The 21,215-nt window shown below is 37.1% G+C and overlaps 1 protein-coding gene across 2 annotated transcripts in view; it reads left to right on the forward strand.

The window, feature by feature from the left end:
- NDUFAF2 (NADH:ubiquinone oxidoreductase complex assembly factor 2) overlaps nucleotides 1–18,575 on the forward strand; it is a 183,939-nt gene extending 165,364 nt beyond the window's left edge. Inside the window, exon 4 of one of the 2 annotated variants that reach the window (XM_067730764.1) lies at nucleotides 18,199–18,575. In XM_067730764.1, the coding sequence (XP_067586865.1) occupies nucleotides 18,199–18,444 (246 nt within the window). In that variant the 3' untranslated portion in view covers nucleotides 18,445–18,575. Of the gene's footprint in view, nucleotides 1–16,859; nucleotides 18,168–18,198 lie in introns of those variants that run through there. The other variant, XM_067730765.1, reaches the window with a different exon arrangement.
- Nucleotides 18,576–21,215: the final 2,640 nt, after the last annotated feature.

A 21,215-nucleotide genomic window follows, 5' to 3' on the forward strand; every position in this document is an offset into this window, starting at 1 on the left:
TCACCCACTTATGGTAAAAACCCTCCATAAAATAAGCATAGAGGGACCTTTCCTCAACATAATAAAGGCCATATATGACAAACCCACAGCCAACATCGTCCTCAATGGTGAAAAACTTAAACCATTTCCACTAAGATCAGGAACAAGACAAGGTTGTCCACTCTCACCACTACTATTCAACATAGTTTTGGAAGTTTGCACCACAGCAATCAGAGAAGAAAGAGAAATAAAAGGAATCCAAATCAGAAAAGAAGAAGTAAAGCTGTCACTGTTTGCAGATGACATGATACTATACATAGAGAATCCTAAAGATGCTACCAGAAAACTACTAGAGCTAATCAGTGAATTTGGTAAAGTAGCAGGATACAAAATTAATGTGCAGAAATCTCTTGCATTCCTATACATCTAATGATGAAAAATCTGAAAGTGAAATTAAGAAAACGCTCCCATTTACCATTGCAAGAAAGAGAATAAAATATCTAGGAATCAACCTACCTAAGGAGACAAAAGACCTGTATGCAGAAAGCTATAAGACACTGATGAAAGAAATTAAAGATGATACAAATAGATGGAGAGGTATACTATGTTCTTGGATTGGAAGAATGAACATTGTGAAAATGACTATACTACCCAAAGCAATCTACAAATTCAATGCAATCCCTATCAAACTACCACTGGCATTTTTCACAGAACTAGAACAAAAAGTTTCACAATTTGTATGGAAACACAAAAGACCCCGAATAGCTGAAGCAATCCTGAGAAAGAAAAACAGAGGTGAAGGAATCAGGCTCCCTGACTTCAGACTATACTACAAAGCTACAGTAATCAAGACTGTATGGTACTGGCACAAGAACAGAAATATAGATCAATGGAACAGGATAGAAAGCCCAGAGATAAACCCACGCACATATGGTCACCTTATAAAGGATGCAAGAACATACAGTGGAGAAAAGACAGCCTCTTCAGTAACTGTTGCTGTGGAAAACTGGACAGCTACATGTAAAAGTATGAAATTAGAACACTCCCTAACACCATACACAAAAATAAACTCAAAATGGATTAAAGACCTAAGTGTAAGGCCAGACTCTATAAAACTCTTAGAAGAAAACATAGGCAGAACACTCTGTGACATAAATCACAGCAAGATCCTTTATGACCCACCTTCTAGAGAGAGGGAAATAAAAACAATAATAAACAAATGGGACCTAATGAAACTTCAAAGCTTTTGCACAGCAAAGGAAACCATAAACAAGACGAGAAGACAGCCCTCCAAGTGGGAGAAAATATTTGCAAATGAAGCAACTGACAAAGGATTAATCTCCAAAATTTACAAGCAGCTCGTGCAGCTCAATATCAAAAAAAAAAACTATCCAATCCAAAAATGTGCAGAAGACCTAAATAGAGATTTCTCCAAAGAAGATATACAGATTGCCAAGAAACACATGAAAGAGAGTCATGTACCAAAATGTTCATTGAAGCTGTGTTTATAATAGCCAGGATATGGAAGCAACCTAAGTGTCCATCAACAGATGAATGGATAAAGTAGATGTGACACATGTTTTCAATGGAATATTACTCAGCCATAAAAAGAAACGAAGTTGAGTTATTTGTAGTGAGGTGGATGGATCTAGAGTCTGTCATACAGAGTGAAGTAAGTCAGAAAGAGGAGAACAAATACCATATGCTAACACATACATATGGAATCCAAAAAAAAAAAAAAATGGTCATGAAGAACCTAGGGGTAAGACGGGAATAAAGACACAGACCTTGTAGAGAATGGACTTGAGGGTACAGGGAGGGGGAAGGGTAAGCTGGGACAAAGTGAGAGAGTGGCATGGACCTATATACACTACCAAACGTAAAATAGATAGCTAGTGGGAAGCAACCTCATAACACAGGGAGATCAGGTCAGTGCTTTGTGACCACCTAGAGGGGTGGGATAGGGAGGGTGGGAGGGAGGGATATGGGGACATATGTGTATGTATAACTGATTCACTTTGTTATAAAGCAGAAACTAACACACCATTGTAAAGCAATTATACTCCAATAAAGATGTTTAATAAATAAAATATATTAAGAAAAACATATAAGAACACCCTTTTTAAAAAAATAATAAATAAGTTACAAGGATGTAATGCACATCACATCACACATTGAGGGAATATACTCAATGTTTTATAAGAACTTTATTAGAATACATAATCTATAAAAATATCAAATCATTGTATTATACACCTGAAACTAATATAATATTGTCAGTCACCTATGCTTTAACTTAAAAAAGTAAAAATAGTAAATAATAAGTAGTAAAGTATACATTAATTTCAAAAAAAGGATAATATACATCTATATATTGACAGCAAAAGATATCTGGAAACTATTAAGTGAAAAATCAGTTTATGAAACAGTATGCACATCTTATTTATAATTGTAAATATACATTTGTAAATGAGATATATTCATATTATAAATGTATGTGTACTATAGGGGAAAGTATATAATTACATACTCCAGACTTTTCAACAGTGAATATGAAATTGTAAGTGATTTACACTTTGACTTCATAGATTTTTGTTTAAATTTCAGTGTTTGTTTCAAGATATATTATTATAGAAAAAAAGTGATTTTGAGGGGGGAAAAGGAACATTCAAAAGGAGCTAAAGAAAGATCTGTTTACTCCTTTGGTAGTTTACTATTTCAAGTTTCCTGTTTCTTAGTAAACTCAAAGGGCAGGCTGATTAAATGAGAAGGATATGGCAATAGCAGGCAGTTACCAGTTAGCTTATATTCGCTAGTTTATCATTTCTCTCTTTGTTCTAGAATTGAAGCCTCATGAGAGCAGGAACTGCCTCGTGTCCTCTGCTGTATCTCGTGGATCTAGAACAGTGCCTGGCTCAGAGTAGGAGCTCAATCATATCAAATGAGTATGTAAATGAAAGTGAAAGAGAGGTCAGACCTCAGCTGAGGTCTCTTGGTGAGTGCCTTAGGAAGCCCTTTGCTTCTCTGCCCTTGATTTCCTTTTGCCTTTGTTCTTATTTCTCAGTGACCATTTGGCTGCCCTCCCCCCAGTTCCCATAAGAATTCTCACCCACCTTGTTTGTTCATTTTCCTGTCTCCATTAGGCTGGGACACTCCTGAGCCTTTCTTTTTCTCCTGGCCCCAAACCTAAAGGAAGCCTGGCTCCTAGACTACAACTGATGCCCAGTTGAATTTACACCTGCTTGCTCGCCTGATTGCCTGACCTTTAGAACTCACTCTACAATCCTAATTAATATTCTAGCCTTTTCATTTCTCTCTTAGTAGAAAAAATGTTTCTGTGGTTCCTTCCTTTTATCGTCTCTCCTTCCCACCATGTCATTTCAGTTGGTTTCATCAGCCGCTACTCTTCTAGGAATTCCACTCTCTTCCCGGTATAATTGCTGCAGACAGCCTCAACTGCCTGTCGGTGCTACTCACATTGCCTGAAGTGGGTGTTGTTGTTATTGCTGGTGTCGTGGCGGTTGTTTATCTGACTGCTGCATTTCTAGTTGGCCATGTGGTCACCCTCTCCCACTCTCTACCACTACCTACCCTTTCCCAAGCCTATCCTCTTAATTCTATCTTCTCCAATCCCACAATAGGAAGGAAGATGCTTGGACACTCTTTGGAGGTGTGTGGACTGGAGAGCTCCATTTGAACTGAGGGTCACTTACCCATCTACCTCCCCATAGTACCCTTGCCTCTGGGGAAACAGTACCAGCTGTCCCTCTGAGATGTCAGCAGCCTGTTTTCAAGTCTCAATTCAGTCGTACTCACTATGGATGAGATACTGTGATTGTATCACATTGTATTTTTTATTGCAAATATGCTACACTGTGGTTAAATTGCTTAATATATATACTAGGCAGGGAATATAACCATCATTATAAAACCATTTCTCTGAGGGAAAAGAAGTGTTTTAAGTCCAAAATAATTGGTTTATTTTTCAACTTTCTCCCTTTAACGCCTTCCTAAGTTAGGAACTTTGTATTTGAGTGGTGATATATTTTAAGTCAAATACTTACTGGTTGACAGGTAAAAGGTACATGAAGACAAACAGAGAAATAATTTTTTCTCAATTTTCAAAAGAGTAAACTTAGTCAACTTTACTACATTGATTTGTTCAAAAACTAGTGTAAGCTCGCAGGAGTATAAATAAATTTGTACCTGTCTTTTCTCAGTTTTCAAGTTATTAAGACTTTTCTAGCATATGAAGAGAAGGGCTTTAAGTCACTTAGAATCAGAATTTGTTTTATTAATGGAATATGATTTATGATTGATTACTAGCTATTAAAGTTTAGATTTGGACTTACAACTAGGTATTGAAGTTTAGATTTGGACTTATAACACAACTGCAAAATACAAATTTAATCTGATCTTTCAGCAGTTAGTAAAGTGTATATGCAGAGCCAAATTCATTAATTCAACAAATATATATTGAACACCTATAATGTGCTAGATATTCTAGGCACTGAGTAATGGAGGGAAGAAGGAGGAGAGGAGGGAGGTAGAAAGGGCAGTCAAAAACCCATTCTCTTTGAGATAGCAGAATATATATATGTACTTACCCTGTGCCTTAGCAATCCAACTTCTAGAAATCTACTCAGAATTATCTGGTAAAAATACATGATTTGGCATAATTCACTATCTGTAAAAGAAATAGTGAATATGACATAGTGAAAGTCTAGAAAACAACCCAAATGTCTATCTGTTGATAAGCCATGGTATGGCTATACAGTGTAGGCTGTCTGCCCACCACACTCCCTGAACCTGAAGCAAGTCCTTTCTTGAAGGGGGAGCTAATCAGAGTATCTCCATGTCTGTCATGGGCAAGTTTGGGATTTGTTCTAAGGACCCATTAAAGAATTGTTAGTGGGAAGTGGCATGAAAAGTCAGGGGTTGATACGTGGACATTAGATCATAGAGGACCAAGGAGACCTATTAGGAAGCGATTGTAATCTAGGCAAGAAATGTTGTTGGCAATGAAGATGGAGAGAACCACACAATTCAAGATACATTTTTGAGGAAGAATTGATAGGATTTAGTGCTAGGTGGATGTAGGTGGTAAAGGAAAGTAGGAATAGTTTTAGTAAATATAGTTGTGTAAGGGAGGCTGATTTAGCTACTGCTGGCAGAAGTGCTGCTTCCCACCATGAGGACATCCCAGTAGCCTCTTCCTCTTCCCCAGATCCTGCCCATGTTTGCCTTTGATATGTCAGAAAGGCTACTTTAAGAGTATGGTAGTTAACTTTCAGAGCTGCCCGTTAGCTGGATGGCCCCTCTCTGTGTATGTGCAGTGGGACGTCACCTTGGAGCTTGTCTGGATCTCAGCGTGTGAAGAATGGGAATAGGGTGAGGCCTGACTGAAACTAGGCACAGCTGCCAGGTGTCAGGGGAACAATGCAGTGAGGCCGACTCTACTGAGCCCAGCTGTATGCTGAGCACTGCAGGGGCCTGCTGAGAACTGTGCAAAGCAGTATGAGTAGCGGAAAGAACGCAGTGGAGACAGAAGCTTCCATTTCAAGTCTAGGCTAATTGTGTGACCCTGAGCTAGTCCTCTGCGCCTCATTGGTCTTGGATATATTTAATTTAAAATGTCCATTAGGCATCCAAGTGGAGACTTCAGTTAGATAGTTGGCTATATGATTCTGGAGCTTGGAGAGTGATCAGGCCTGAAAGTATAAGTTTGAAATTCTTCAGCATATATAGAAATAATTACCTAGGGAGAAAGTATAGGCAAAGAAGAGGGCCTAGAATTGAGTCCTGAAGCGCTTCAGTATTTGGAGGTTTGGCTAAGAAGAAGGAGCTAACAGTTCGATACAGAATACTTGGATATTTTATAGACATCTCAAATTCAGTATGTCTAAGATGGAACTCCTCTTTTTCTCTGTTTCCTACTATGGTTAATTAATGGCATTATCCGTCATCGTTCATCAGAAACTTGGGGATTGTTCTGGTCTCCTTCACGTCCACATACTTGGTGACCAAGACCTTTCTCCTTTTGAATGTCTCAACAGTCTATCTTTTTCTCTCCATCTCACTACCATTGCCTTAGTTCCTGCCCTAATAATTTCTCACTTGCATTTCTGCAGTAGCACCCAAACTGATTTCTCTAGTCCAGTCTTGCCTCCCTCCAATTCAGTTTCTACAGTTGCCAGAGTCATTTTTTTAATGCTAAGTCTTGCTATGGTTGCCAGATTTTACAAATAAAAATACAGGGCACCTAGTTAAATTTAAATTTCAAACAATAATTATAAGTGAGTATGTCCCATGCAATATTTAGAACATACTTATACTAAAGAATTAATTTTTGTTTATCTGAAATTCAAATTAACTGATCATTCTACTCTTCTATCTGGAAATCCTAGTCTTGCTTCGAAGTCAGAATATTTCAGGATAAAATCTAAATGTCCTAACATTGCATTATAAGATTCAGCATGTTCTGACCACTTCATGCCGTATGAACTGCTTACAGTATCCTGAATTTGCTGTGCTGCTTTACACCTTCATACCTCTAAGTGTACACTTACCTCTTCCCAGAATGCCCCCTCTTCTCAGTTTTCTGGTTAATTCCTGTTGTTAAGACTCAGGCATCATCTTCTCTAGGAAGTCATTTCTAACCCCCTACTCCCCACCCTGTGGATAATAATAGGAACACCAACTTTTCTTCTGCAGTCTCATAACATTCTTTTTTGTTGTTGTTTTTGTTGTTGTTGTTGTTTTTTGTGGTACGCGGGCCTCTCACTGTTGCAGCCCCTCCCGTTGTGGAGCACAGGCTCCGGACGCGCAGGCTCAGCGGCCATGGCTCACGGGCCCAGCTGCTCTGCGGCATGTGGGATTTTCCCGGACCGGGGCATGAACCCGTGTCCCCTGCATCGGCAGGCGGACTCTCAACCACTGCACCACCAGGGAAGCCTCTCATAACATTCTTTACTTGATATTATCACAGAACTTATCATATAGTAAATTTAATTAATTTTTTACACATCTATCTTTCCTAGATTGTGAGTTCCTTAAGAACAGGGTAAAAAATTGTTTCTTTTAACTCTTTATCTTTGGCACATAGTGGGCTCTCAATGTGTGAATGAACCAATGAATGAGTGAATGAGAAAATAGGAAAGAACCTATAAGCATTAGCCTGGTACTTGGCCATTGGTGCTAACTCAGCTCTTCCCTACCTTGAGTCCTCCAAAAGTCACCGCCTTTGCCTGTCCTCTCTACCCACAAGAAAGCTTCATAAGAGTCGGAGCCAGGTTTTATCCTCTGTATCCCCAGGGCCTTGAACTGTAGGTGCTCAGTATATATTTATTGAATGAAAAATGCATGAATGAATGAGCATATCTTTCAGGGCTCCAGGTCCTGTTGTCCCTTTCATCGGGGGACAGTATCCTTGCATTAGGTCCTGGGGAGGGAAACCTCTGGCCATGATATTTTTGAATCTTTAGGGCAGATTCTGTATAGCGGGAGCTGCAGCTTCTCTAACTCTGTGTCTCACCTTCTTGCCCAGCTCCTCTACTTCCCTTTCTCAACCTCGGAGAGAAGAACTCTTTTCTCCCTACAGCAGCTGGCACATAACAGCTCAATAAATGTTAGCAGTCATTCACAGATGGAACCTTCTTTTTCCTCCAGGGCTCCAGCCTCTCTGCCATTTCTTTCCCACTCTCAAAGTCCATGCCCGGAAAGCCATGGGGACCTGACATTGCCTTCTCTTCCAGGGATTATGGTCTTTCCCCTTCTCACGCAAGGGAGCAAGGTTTTCTTTGTCTCCCACCAGGGCAGTTCAATTAAATAGGACTAATGTTAAATGACTCTAATTGTTTTTTTATTAATGTTTAACTGCTAAATTCCTTTTTCAATTAAATGATTGTGTCTTTATGCTCAAAGGTCTTTTTTTAATATATATATGGAAGTTCATTTGTTTTATTAAGGGAAATACCACCTGCAAAACTATTAATGACTTGAGCTCTGTGATTAGTTCATTTTAGTGACATTTTGAGATTTAATAATTAATCTGGCTCAAGTTCAAAGAAAGAAAACTCAATGCCAGAAATTCCTAGCGAGCAAGGAAAATAAACAAACCTTAACGATTGTTCCCTCAAATAACAGGAACCATTGAGATCAACTTCTTGCAATTAGAAGTGTTTTGAAAAAATGAAGGAGAAAAGTTCAAGAAAGCATGTCAAAACAACAAAACTCAGTCTACATTTTCATTACTGTGATTGATCAAAGTCTGTTTGCAGCAGACTTGAATGTGAATAAATTAAAGGTGACATTGACTTGGCAGAGGCACACTAGTGATTGGCAAGAACACATAGCAGGAGCAGCTTCTGTAAGCAGAACTTGCTTGGTTGTTGTTTCATTCTAATAGATTTCTTAGCAACCCAGCGCTATCATACTAACCTACGCTCTGTCATTTATTTACCATTTTGGCTTCTACTCCTACCCAGGCAAGATTAAATTCATTTTTGATTACTAATCTAGCAGGCATCGCCTCTGGTCTGAGCACAGAGTACCTTTTGGTGATCTCATAACATTTTGGTGACCTCATAACCTCCCCTCTTTTTTTCTCCTCTCTTTCATACATTGAAAAAGGGTGATATAATAACTTACTATTTCATCCTGGCAGTTCAACTTGTAGAACTAGAAAATGTAGTTTAATTAAACAATTTGGCAATATTTTCAAGCTTAGGCATTGCTACTGCTATTGTTAGGTTTAAATTGTTTCTTGGTATGTTATAAAGTTGACACTGTAAAAAGAATATTCATCTTAGAACATTTTGAAACAGTTACAAATCAAATTCCCATTATAGTCATGTTGATTGCTGGGTGGAGTATGTGGCATATACTGGGAGGCTACTTTCTGGAGGAGACCATGTTACAATAACCATATGTCTCTAAGGTTTGAGGACCTGTACCATACTTTATGTCAAGTCTTCACTTAAATCTATTTACTCAATCTTTTTGTATTCTTCAAAATATATATATATATATATATATTTTTTTTTTTTTTTTTTTTTTTTTTTTTTGCGGTACGCGGGCCTCTCACTGTTGTGGCCTCTCCCGCTGCCGAGCACAGGCTCCGGACGCACAGGCTCAGCGGCCATGGCTCACGAGCCTAGCCTCTCCGCGGCATGTGGGATCTTCCCAGACCAGGGCACAAACCCGTGTCCCCTGCATCGCCAGGTGGACTCTCAACCACTGCGCCACCAGGGAAGCCCCCAAAATATTTTTAAATAGACTCAAAAGCAGTGTAGTCATACCTTAAAATTTTTAATGTTGATTAAAATAAAAATTATTCATTAGTATGTATAGTTTAAATTATGGAAAGAAAATGGGGCTGTCAAAGTCAAATATATTTATATTATGTATATCACATGGTCTAGGGAGAGGTGAAAATGTACGGGTAGAGGAGAATGTATTTAGTAATTTAAATACTGTAGAAAGTTGATCTGTTTCTAAGACCAAAACTTTCATTGTATCTTTATTTTATGTGTACTTTGAAAAGTACATATCTACATCCAATAGTTATTAAAGATATATTTACACTAAGCTTTTGCCACAAATGTATTGGTAATTTATAATTTTAAACTAAAACTTAAAAAAAATTAGGTTCCTGTTTTTTGTATGTAATATAACTGGATCATTATGAAATGGCCATGGTTTTGTTCCCGTAGAAAGCTAAAAAAGAATTTAGTGACATGGGAAATTTTATCAATATCTGTTAAGACTGACTCTTAAGTCTTTACTTGCTTTTGAATATCTAACAATGAAGCACTGTTGAATTTACTTTAAACTGTATTTAGATTTTTTATCTTGGGATTTCTTTTGTACTTAAGTTTGAACGTAGTTATATATGGTATACATGGAGTTCACAAGTACTTGAAACCAAATGGAGACCATTTATAAATACCAAACTCCAGAGGAGTGTGGAGCCAGACTGTCAAAGAAGAAATGGTTGTATAACTGTATTCTGCCTGCCATTTTTCCTGGCTGGGTTCATAGCACTTTTAGAACAAACTTTATAATTTCCTAATAAAGAACTGACCATTAGCTCTATTCCATTTCCAGGTCTATCTGTATAAAAATTATAAAATAATTTTGAAGTCTATTATTGTGGAATTTTATCTTTAACATGAATAGCACACCATCATATATATGTACATAGAGTGTATTACTGAAATACTCCTTGACAGAAGAATTTTCTCTTTACTAGGCTGAGACTCTAAAGAGAGAAACAGGGTTAGGGGATTGAGCTCCTGAATTATGTCATGAAAACCATTTTTCTTTTTTATTTATACATACATGTGGCACATACAAATAAGCACACTAAATTTAAAAATACTAGTGATACTTTACATAAATTATTAATGACGGGTAATTTTTAATTTGTATTTATATGCCCTTGTCCACAAGGTATATGTGTAATAATAGATATTCCTAAATGCTCTTGTATGTATGCTTAGATCTGTATCCAAATACTCAATTCTGTTTAATAGCGTAGACTCAGAACTGTTCACTCCTTCACCTCTTGTCCAAGTGTGGCCCCAGAGATGCAGAATGACTGGATACCTGAGACAGAAAAATCTTTGGGAAACTGTTTTAACTCACTCAGATATTTCTCAGCCCTTTTCTTTCTCCAGTACTCACTGAGTAATTAAATTTTCTTCCAGTCAAGATGACTTCATCAGAGAGCACTTGTGGACAGCTCTCTCTCTCTTCCCTCAGATGCTAGAGTATGGTTCCAAGGTTCAGGTTTGCATTGCCTTAGTGTCCTTTATCTCTCCCAAGGCATCATCGCAGAGACCTCTAGTCCTATTCTGCCATTTGTTTCACCTCTTTTTTTATAGTCCAAGTATCCAGATCTGCTATAGTACCTCCCACAGCTATAACTGTATATTAGAGCTGATTTCTTCACCATTTCTACACCAAAAGTCATGTGTACTAGATTTTCACATAAGGGACTATATGATTAGATTGGGATAATATAATTCCTAACCTGTTTGAGTCAACATGTTTGAAGACTGCATTTTCAGGCCTTAATTTTTGTCTGTATGTTGGTAGTTTAATAAAAAACAACTTTAAAAATGCTTTTGTGATTACCACACTTAGCAATTTGCAACATGTAGTACAACAACAGGACAGCTACCAAAAGGGCTCTTAAGCAGGGCTCTTAGCAAAGAAGTGGCACTGAAAAGGACTTGAGCTGCAACCTTTTGGGGGCTTGAGTTCTCATCACTGAATTAATAAATAGTGCACAATAAATAACCATTAACTTATCTAAACTACAAAAACAGGGTTAAGCTTGTTAAATGCATCCAGAGCTTTTTTTTTTAATCTTTTTTCAATGTAATCCTACACAAACAATGGTAATTTATAATTTGATGTAGAAAAATATATAAATTCAAACATTTAACACAATACTTTTCACAACTGAGTTTGTCTATTTTTCCAATATTAAGGCTCTGTAAACAACTCAAGCCTAAGCTAATTTGCTCCAACTGAACACCCCTGGTGCCTGTTGAAATGAGAGAGATTGTCACAGAACAATAGTCATTCATAAACAATATACTTAGGAAAAGTTCTGAAATATCAGATTTTGGTACAGCTTGTGCTTTCTCTGTTGTCAGTATGGTTTCTTTCTCTTCTTCCCTGAGATTGGTTGAGAATGATATCCTTCAGTACTTCACTCCAGGGGACTCTTTGATGTGACCTTCTCAGAAACGAGTTAACCTCATGCATGACTTTCTGATTGTCCACCCCACCAGATTCAGCTTAAGTGGAGAAGGGCCATTGTTGACATACTGCTTCAAATCCCAGGCCAGGGAAGCCAGGACAGTGGTGCAAGACATGGAAGGTTTGGTGGGCAGAGGCTCTTTGTCAGGTGGGAGTAGGGAGGGAATGAGGTGTCATCTGTCTCCCAGGTAGTACTATTAATCTGAGGGCTGCATATGGTCACAATAGTCCTCTTGCATTTCAGGCTGTACTTCTCCTCTATTTAGTGGTAACTGACATCTTTGCAAAGCTTGAGAAGTCCTTCTGGTGGGGGTACAGTGATGATAACCCTCAAAATCTATAGCAGTAGTTTCAATGCACAATGTGATGACGCTCCTCATGGGCTCAAGGAGCTGGGAGTGGGTAGACATAAAATCAAAGGGCATTGAGTACCTAGCAGAGTGTCCCAAAGTCTAACATTTTTCCCTGCAATGAAGTCCTTCATTCTGATATTTTTGGCACTATTCATTCCTTTATGTAGGTTCAAGTTTCCATATTGTATCATTTTTTCAACCTAAAGTATTTAATACTTCCTTTAATGTTCTTGTAATAGAAGTTTGCTTGTGACAAAAACATCTTTTTTTTTTTTTTTTTTTGTCTGAAAATGTCATTATGCCTTCATTTTTAAAGGATGTTTCCACTGGATATAGGATTCTAAATTGACAGTTTTTATTTTTTTTCAGTGTATTAAAGTCATTCCATTGTTTCGTACCTTGCATTGTTTCTGAAGAGAACTCAATAGTATTTATCTTTGTCTCATAAATGTCTTTCTTTTGTAGCTTATTTTAAGATTTTCTCTTTTATCATTAGTTTTTAGCAATCTGGTTTTGATATGCTTTGGTTTTGTATTTTTCCTACTTGGAGTTTTTTTAGTTTCTTGGATATGTAGATTTATATGTTTATCTATTTGATATATTTTTTAGTCATTATTTTTTCTCCTTCCTCTTTCTTCTTTTTCTGTGATTCCAGTTACATGTATGTGAGACTGCTTAATATTGCCCAACAGCTCACTGAGGCTCTGGTTCAGTTTTTAAGCAATTTTCTCTCTCTTTTGCTTCAGTTTGCATAGTTTCCATTGCCTTGTTTTCAGATTCTTTTTTCTCTTCTTCTGCAGGTTCTAATCTGCTGTTAAGCATATCCATTACATCTTTTATTTCATGTATTGTATTTTTCACCTCTAGAAGTTCCATTTGGTTCTTTTTAAATGTTTCTACATTTCTTCTCTTTATGTTAATTTTTCTTTTAAGTCTTTAACATATTTATAGTAGCTGTGATAAAGTCTGTATCTATTAATTTCATCATTTCTATCATGTTTCTGTTGACTGGTTTTGGATCACACTTTCCTTCTTCACTTCTTGATTGGATGATAAACACTGAAATAGTATATTGTTTACTGTCTGTGTTTTGTTGTCTTCCTTTTAAAAATGTTGAGTTTTTTGTGTTTTTTTTGAGTATATTAATTTACATGTGAATCAGCGCAAACTTTTGGAGGCTTTATTTTTAAGATTTGTTCAGGTGGATCTAGAGCAGTACTGTTCAATAGGAGTTTCTGCAATAATGGAAATGTTTTGTATCTGTACTTTTCAATATGGTAGCCACTAGTCACATTTGGCTACTAAACACTTGAAATGTGCCTAGTACAATTAAGGAACTAAATTTTAAAATTTAATTAATTTAAATAACATTTGGCTAGTGGCTACTGTATTGGACAGTGCAGATCTAGAGTTACCTCAACTCTTGTGCCAATTTACTCTTACTCGTAAGGAGTGATCTTTCTGAAGTCCTTATACTAAATGCCCTGCAGGTTTGGTGAGGCATCTCTGGCTTTTTAGAACTTGAATGTCCCCTAGTCTCATGCAAGCTGCAGCAGTTGTTCAGTTTACAGCTCCCCAGTAGTTATTCTTTAGCCAGAAATTGACCTTCCTGGCCCTGTAGAGTCTCATCCTACCCACATACAGTTTGATACTCAGCTGAACACTCAAGGGTACCCCTATCCAGGTTTCTAGAACTCTGTGTGTGTGTGTGTGTGTGTGTGTTCTGGTACTGTGCCCCACAAATTTCAGCTTCCTCAGCCTTCCTAACCAACCATCTCTATCTCTTTAGCTCAGTGAGGTAACCAGCCTCTGCTTGGGTTCCCTGACCCTGTGCAGCAGCCTCCAGCTGAGGTGATACAGGGCTTATCTCGTTTGTTTCCCCTCTCTCGAGGATCACAGTACTGCACTGGCTGTTGTTTAGTATCTGAAAAGTTTAGTATTTTTGTCCAGTTTTCTAGTTGTTTATGGCAGAAGAACTAGTCTGACACCAGTTACTCCATCTTGTTTTCAAGCCAGTAGATTATGTCTTACTAACACCTCTGTTCTCAATCCAGTGGTAGTGGTTGCTGCCTTTGTTGGAGACTGTAGCACATTAAGTTGGAGATTTTTTCATCCTGGCAAAATTATGAATTTTGTTCATTCTTCATAAGGATAGCAATTGATGTAGGGATCCTGCTATTTACAAAATGTTCACAACAAATAGTTATTCAATGTATGTCACAAATTAGTGGGTTAAATTTTTAAGTACTTAAAGACATAAGTATTGAGACTACATTTCTACCCTGAGATGAGAAAGAGGGACAGATATAAGTTTGGTGTGTTTATTTTTAATGGAATAAACAATCACTATTTAAAAATCCACCTGTAACATCTTCTGTTGTACTATTACTGCCCAATAGCCAATTCTTTCCCAGTCTTTACAACAGCCCGTAGAAGAAGGCAGTACTGTAATCTCCATTTCACACAAGGAAACTGAGACACAGAGAGGTTAAGCAACATTAACAGGGTCACAGCTAGTAAATGGCAAAACTGAGATTTATATGCAATTTGTCTTGCTTCAAAGCCCATGTTTTTAACTGCAAACTTTCAGAAGGTCTAACAGTGTGAACAGTATGCATATGAGTATTTGAGATGTAAATTTTATGTATACATAGTCACTGTATTCCCATTTTCAGATAAAGAAACTGAGACTGAACAAAGTTAACTGACTTTCTTGGTGTCACAGATAGTAAAAGGTAGATTTGGGATTGCAACTATGTGTTTGGGTCAAAGAACTATGTATGTGGATAGTCATCAGAGTTCTGTTTTTTTTTTATGAAAAAGTGATATATTGGAAACAAAAATAGGGGTAGACATTACGTAAGTCATGGTATAATGCAAGTGATAAAATCCATACAACTATTTTTTTTTAATGTGAAAGAATACTGACAGGGTGAAAAGTGGTATGCAAAAGGATAAATATTTGCTTCAAACATACAAACATTTATGTGAAGACCTACTTACCCTTGGTTTATCCCTAAAATGCTGAAACAGACAATGTTTTTATTGATATACATATTGAGACTTAAGGTGATGTTTCCAAGGAAATAATGTAAGGGAAAAATCCTTGCTTTATAGTAATTTCTGCTATGAAATAGGCTTTGTTACAGAATTACTTGTTTCTCTTTTAGTCTAAAAATTCCTATTTTTTCCACCTAACTACTTTCATTTTATCTATTCCAAATATTTACAAAACTAGATTTCCTTTCACAAATGATTTATGTTCTGTGTAATTTTTCTGGAAGCTGTTGGCAGGGGTCTGGTAACCATTAGTTTAAAAAAAAAAAGACAAATTCTTTTCTAGGAAAAACTATAGTCTCCATGTTTTTCAACTCTGAAATCTTTAATCTTCATATTAAAATAATTAACATATTCAGATTGACTTTTTATTGGCCTAAATAGCTGTTATAAGAAAGAAACTACTTGGCAGAGTAATGATGAGTAAAGAGAAATTATATGAAGGCAGGAATAAAGGAAGAACAGCTCTCTGCCCTCAGTTTCCTTTCATGCAGAAGGCATAGGCTTGCACCAGCTGTAAGATTGCAACAGTAGAGCTGAAATCCCTAAAGGCAATGTGACTGATGCTCTTATACCAAGCCAAGCAAGCTTTATACCAGCTTCTCAGTAGTGTCTTGCTCCCTGTGGTGGGCTACTAGTGCAAGTTCAACCCTCGTGAACCTTTCATTCTGCTCAGGAGAAAGAGCCTCCGGGCTGACACACCAGTTCATAGAGGGTCTTGAAGAGTCTGGAGATGAAGTGAAGATGAGATGGCCTCAGACTGAAAAATATTTCCACCTACTTCCATTATTTCCAGTATCATATTGAGGGGTTTCTTTTGTGACATATGGTCACCCCACCTGAGAATTCTACAGAGTATATGAAAGGCAAAGCCAGACTCTCACCCTCACTCATAGCAGCTGTCCCTAAACTCATAGTTACTGTGGTTATTAAATTACTCATAGGGAATTGATCTGTTATAGAAATTACAAGAATATTTATAAATATGCCTTCCCTCACGTTTGCTTTAGGAGAGGTTTCATTAGATGGGCCCTTCTTTGTGTCTAAAAGTCTATAACACTACAATCTCCTCAAATCTTTTCCTGTAAGTATAGACCATTATTTTAAATGTGATTTTAAATATCAGGGTTTACCTTTTTGGAGAACTATTATTGCTTGAAATTCATGTTAGAAACAGAAAGATTGCATCATATATTTAAATAACCAGATGTGTCATTTTTTTTAAAGGAACCATTGTTTTAAATAAATTTATTTAATTTTGGCTGCATTGGGTCTTCGCTGCTGCGCTCGGGCTTTCTCTAGTTGCGGCGAGCGGGGGCTACTCTTCGTTGTGGTGTGTGGGCTTCTCATTGCGGTGGCTTCTCTTGTTGCGGAGCACGGGCTCTAGGCGCGCAGCCTTCAGTAGTTGTGGCACGCGGGCTCTAGAGTGTAGGCTCAGTAGTTGCGGCAGGCGGGCTTAGTTGCTCTGCGGGATGTGGGATCTTCCTGGACCAGGGCTTGAACTCGTGTCCCCTGCATTGGCAGGTGGATTCTTAACCACTGTGCCACCAGGGGAGTCCCAGATGTGTCAATTTTTTAAATGTTGAAATTTTAAAATAACTTGGGAGAATTTGTTTTTGTCAATGTTGTCAGATATTAGTTATGTTAACATTCATATTATAAATAACAAATATATTCTTTTTTTTTTTTTTTTTGCAGTACGTGGGCCTCTCACTGCTGTGGCCTCTCCCACTGCGGAGCACAGGCTCCAGACTCGCAGGCCCAGCGGCCATGGCTCATGGGCCCAGCCGCTCTGTGGCATGTGGGATCCTCCCGGACTGGGGCACGAATCCGTGTCCCCTGCATCGGCAGGCGGACTCACAACCACTGTGCCACCAGGGAAGCCCAACAAATATATTCTTAAAGAAAAATCAGAAAATACAGATAAGCGAAAAGAACATTTAAAAATTTCACTCAGGGAATTCCCCGGCAGTCCAGTGGTTAGGACTCTGCCCTTTCAATGCCGAGGGCGCCCATTCAGTCCTTGGTGGGGGAGCTAAGGTCCCGCAAGCTGTGAGGCGCAGCCAAAAAAAAAAAAAAAAATCCACCCATTTAGAAATAATTAAGATAGAAGAGGAAGAAGGAATCAATAAAGGTAAAAGACGTAATTACTATTCATCTGTTTTTAAGATGCATATCTTCAAATTTTAACATCTCTGAAATCAGGATGTGTGAAGGAGTTTGCCTTTTTTAGTGGTACCTATAACAGCGATGCATCTTAAATTTGATGGTCTTGTATTCAATGAAATACAGTAATAGGTTCATTATTGTTCGGGGTATAGATCCTTACAAATAGAATAGCACATCTGAGTGACAAAACTGCATTGCACAAATTGCTTGCACTGATTTGAGGAAGCATTTCCAATAGCAAAGTGCCTCTCTGGAACTGGTGTCTAAGGCTTGCTGAACTCTGATTCCGTTTCTGTCCTCCTCTTCACTGCCATACCACTCCAGAGGCGAAAGGGAAATAGATGGGACTTGGTCCTGGCGCTAACCATGCTTTAAGTCCCACAGAGAAGAGACTGGCAGGAGCATCCTTCTGAGGCCCTCTCACCTTCACTTCATCTCCAATAGAAAGTACAAATCACTGATTAGTTTTTGAGGCAGTAAATAGCTGTTAAATTTAGAAAATCTTTGGTAAGAGTGACTTTTATGCTTTTGTGTAATATTTCATGTTAAGTGGTTTGTTTCACTTACTGGGTAGTAAATATTTCTATTTCATTATCCCTCTCATCTTTTTATTATAGTATACAAGGAGATAGCTGTTTAATTCAAAATAACATCACTCTATCATTATATGGCTTTATATAAAGCTATATAATCAGATAGCTTTTTCAGACTTACCCTGTACATATCTATATATTATTTAAATGCAAGGCAAGTATCATGTATATATGTACTTAATTTTTTTTAGCTATTTTATTTTTATAAAACCTGTAGTTTGAGTTTTCTTCTAACTAGGAATTTAATGATTTCTTCCATTTATATATGCATGCAGGAAATAATGAAGAATGAAAAACATAAAGAAGAAATTAAAACCAAAGACTTTTATGAAAAAGAAAAACTCCTCAGAGAAGAGAGCAGCAAGGAACACTTGGCTCCACCAGTTCAAACTCAGATTAAAGGGCATGCCTCTGCTCCGTACTTTGGAAAAGAAGAATCCTCGGTGGCTCCCACCAGCACTGGTAAAACCTTTCAGCCAGGATCTTGGATGCCACAAGATGGCAAGAGCCACAATCAATGAATGCACTGTGGTAAAATCATTTCATTTATATATGTATGTGACTATTTTAACAAGTAAAAGTAAAAAGTTACTTCGTATTTTCTGACTGTACAATAGTTCTCTATTCCAGTAAACTTAAGAACTTGTTTTTACTATGCATAAGAAGTGTGAGTTTATGAACTATAGGAACCTAACTTCTTTTAGACTTAAATCCTTCACTTGATTTAGTCTTCATTCTCTGTTTATAAATCTGCTTAGTTTTTTTCCTCTTTGAGTTGCTCCCTTGAGAAGTATCTTGTAGCTGTAAATGCTCAGTACATTTTAGATCCTTACGATCATTTAGAAACCACCCAAAATATATCTTGGTAGAAAATGATAAGGGTAAATATTGAACTGTCCTAAATGATCAAATATAAAAGGAGAAGACTGCTATTTCTGTAGAGGCACTCTGTAAGATTCTAAAGAACTAATCAAAAACATGAACTTGGATAAAACACATGGAGGCCAGGATAAAAACACGTGGAGGCCAAGAAAATTTATTTGATAAATGAAAAACACCCTATGATATAGTAGATGGGACAAAAGCTATTTTATGGTGGAATTGAGGTTGGAGTTTTAAAGAAGAATTAGGACCAATGGAAGTAGACAATCTATCACAAAAGTCTGAAAAGATGGTAGACAGAGAAATGGTACAGTAATTGCAGTTCTGTGAGATTAAAAATTACTTTGAAGAAATAGAAAATAGGGCAGAGTTCTCAGAACGTGATTCCACTGATAGTGGAGATTACAGTGATTTCTATATTGGAGAAAATTATAGACAGATGACAACATTAAAACAGATTATATATAAAAGTGTCATACATTTTCTGAAGTGCACAACCAAGTTTTTGTTGCTAACAGAGTTCTAATTCTAATATAGAGGTCTTCTAACAGTGTTTGACATTGTAGCAACTACTCAATAAATATGGACTGAGATTTTTACTTAATATTAGAAGGTAAAATTTTTAATTGCTTAAGAAATAAACTACAGAAAAATACAACTTTATAAAATGTTATACTGAAACAAGTAATCAAATGTAATCACCATAACACTCATGAAATGACAAAAAAAAAAGCCCCTAGGTGGTAATATTAACGTTCCAGCAGCCCTGTTAATATCAAGTTAATCATTCTATCTCTTTACATTATTCCAAAGTAGTATTACATTTTACCAAAGAGGCAAAAAAGGAACTAGCTATTAGGCAATATAAAAAGAGATAAAATTTGTTGTATAATTGACTGTAAAGTAAGATGTTCTTGAACCCCAGGTTACAGGAAAAACTGTAAATTCTAACATGCTAGAATAGAATGTGTCTACTACCAAATTCCTATCAGCTTATTAACTGTATTCTATATACATATTTTACAAAAGTTTGTTGTGTAGGCTGTTTATAAATATCTTAATGTATGACAGAATTTACATTAATTTTAATTTTTATGGTTTTCATTTTAAAATACCTGTTTTACATAAAAGAAAATCTTAGCCAACAGTTACGTTACATAAGAAGATGATACTGGCCCACCCATTATTAGTAAAGTATGAACTTTCAAAGTGATTTTGAGAATAAACTTTGTAGTAATCCATCCACACTCCTTTCCTCAAGACTAACATTTTTAGGATGACTGGTTTACACTGTTAGGTGGTATCAGAACAGAGTTCTGAGAAGATTTAGTCCTACATAAAAACTGAACTATAATCTTGGCCTAATTAAGATTGCCTTTCTAAACAATCTTGTGTTTATATGTGGCTTTTAAGCCAGACACATGCAAAGCAGAATCAGAGTTTCACATAAAATATTCACTTGTCCACCATATTTCATATTTTAAAGTTATATTTGGGGAATTTATAAGTTTTTTTTTTAATGAAAATGTTTTTCTTCATCTTTTCAAGACAGACTCCAAAACCCATGCAGATTTTTAAATTTCAAAAGTTAAAATGTTCATTTTAAAATAATTAAATTGGGGCTTCCCTGGTGGCACAGTGGTTAAAAATCTGCCTGCCAATGCAAGGGACATGGGTTCGAGCCCTGGTCTGGGAAGATCCCACAGGCTGCAGAGCAACTAAACCCACGCACAAGTACTGAGCCTAAGCCCTAGAGCTCACGTGCCACAACTACTGAGCCCACGTGCCACACCTACTGAAGCCTGCGAGGCTAGAGCCCGTGCTCCGCAACAAGAGAAGCCACAACAATGAGAAGCCCGCACACCGCAACCAAGAGTAGCCCCCACTCACAAACTAGAGATCCCACGCACAGCAACGAAGACCCAACACAGCCAAAAATAATTAATTTAAAATAATAATAATAATTAAAGTGTCATACATACCTTAAGTTCTCTCAGATAAATCCTTCCTGACTTCCTGTGCCTCTGCTATACATGCATATAGCATTTTTTCCCCCAAAGGCCTTATTATACAAACTGCTCAGGTATACATGCGTTGCCTTTTGGGTTTAACCATATAAATCTAGCCTATTAGCTATGCCTTGGATATCTGAAGTTAAAAATCAAAAAAAATGGAGGAAATAATTTTTCCCCATTATGTTATCCTTTTGCATTCCATTTTTACTGATTTCTGGCTCTCATTTACTTCCTAATTTCATCAGCCTTGACCCAATACCATCATACTGACTTTTTTAATGCTGTCTCATTAACCACACTATCTAAAATGTAACCTGAATTCATTTAGACTAGGCTTTCTCAAACTATTTGTGTTCTTTGGGGGAAAAGAAAAGAGTCTATGATAGTCAAAGAAG

The sequence above is a fragment of the Pseudorca crassidens genome, chromosome 3 (genome assembly GCF_039906515.1).
Source record: "Pseudorca crassidens isolate mPseCra1 chromosome 3, mPseCra1.hap1, whole genome shotgun sequence".
NCBI lineage: Eukaryota > Metazoa > Chordata > Mammalia > Artiodactyla > Delphinidae > Pseudorca > Pseudorca crassidens.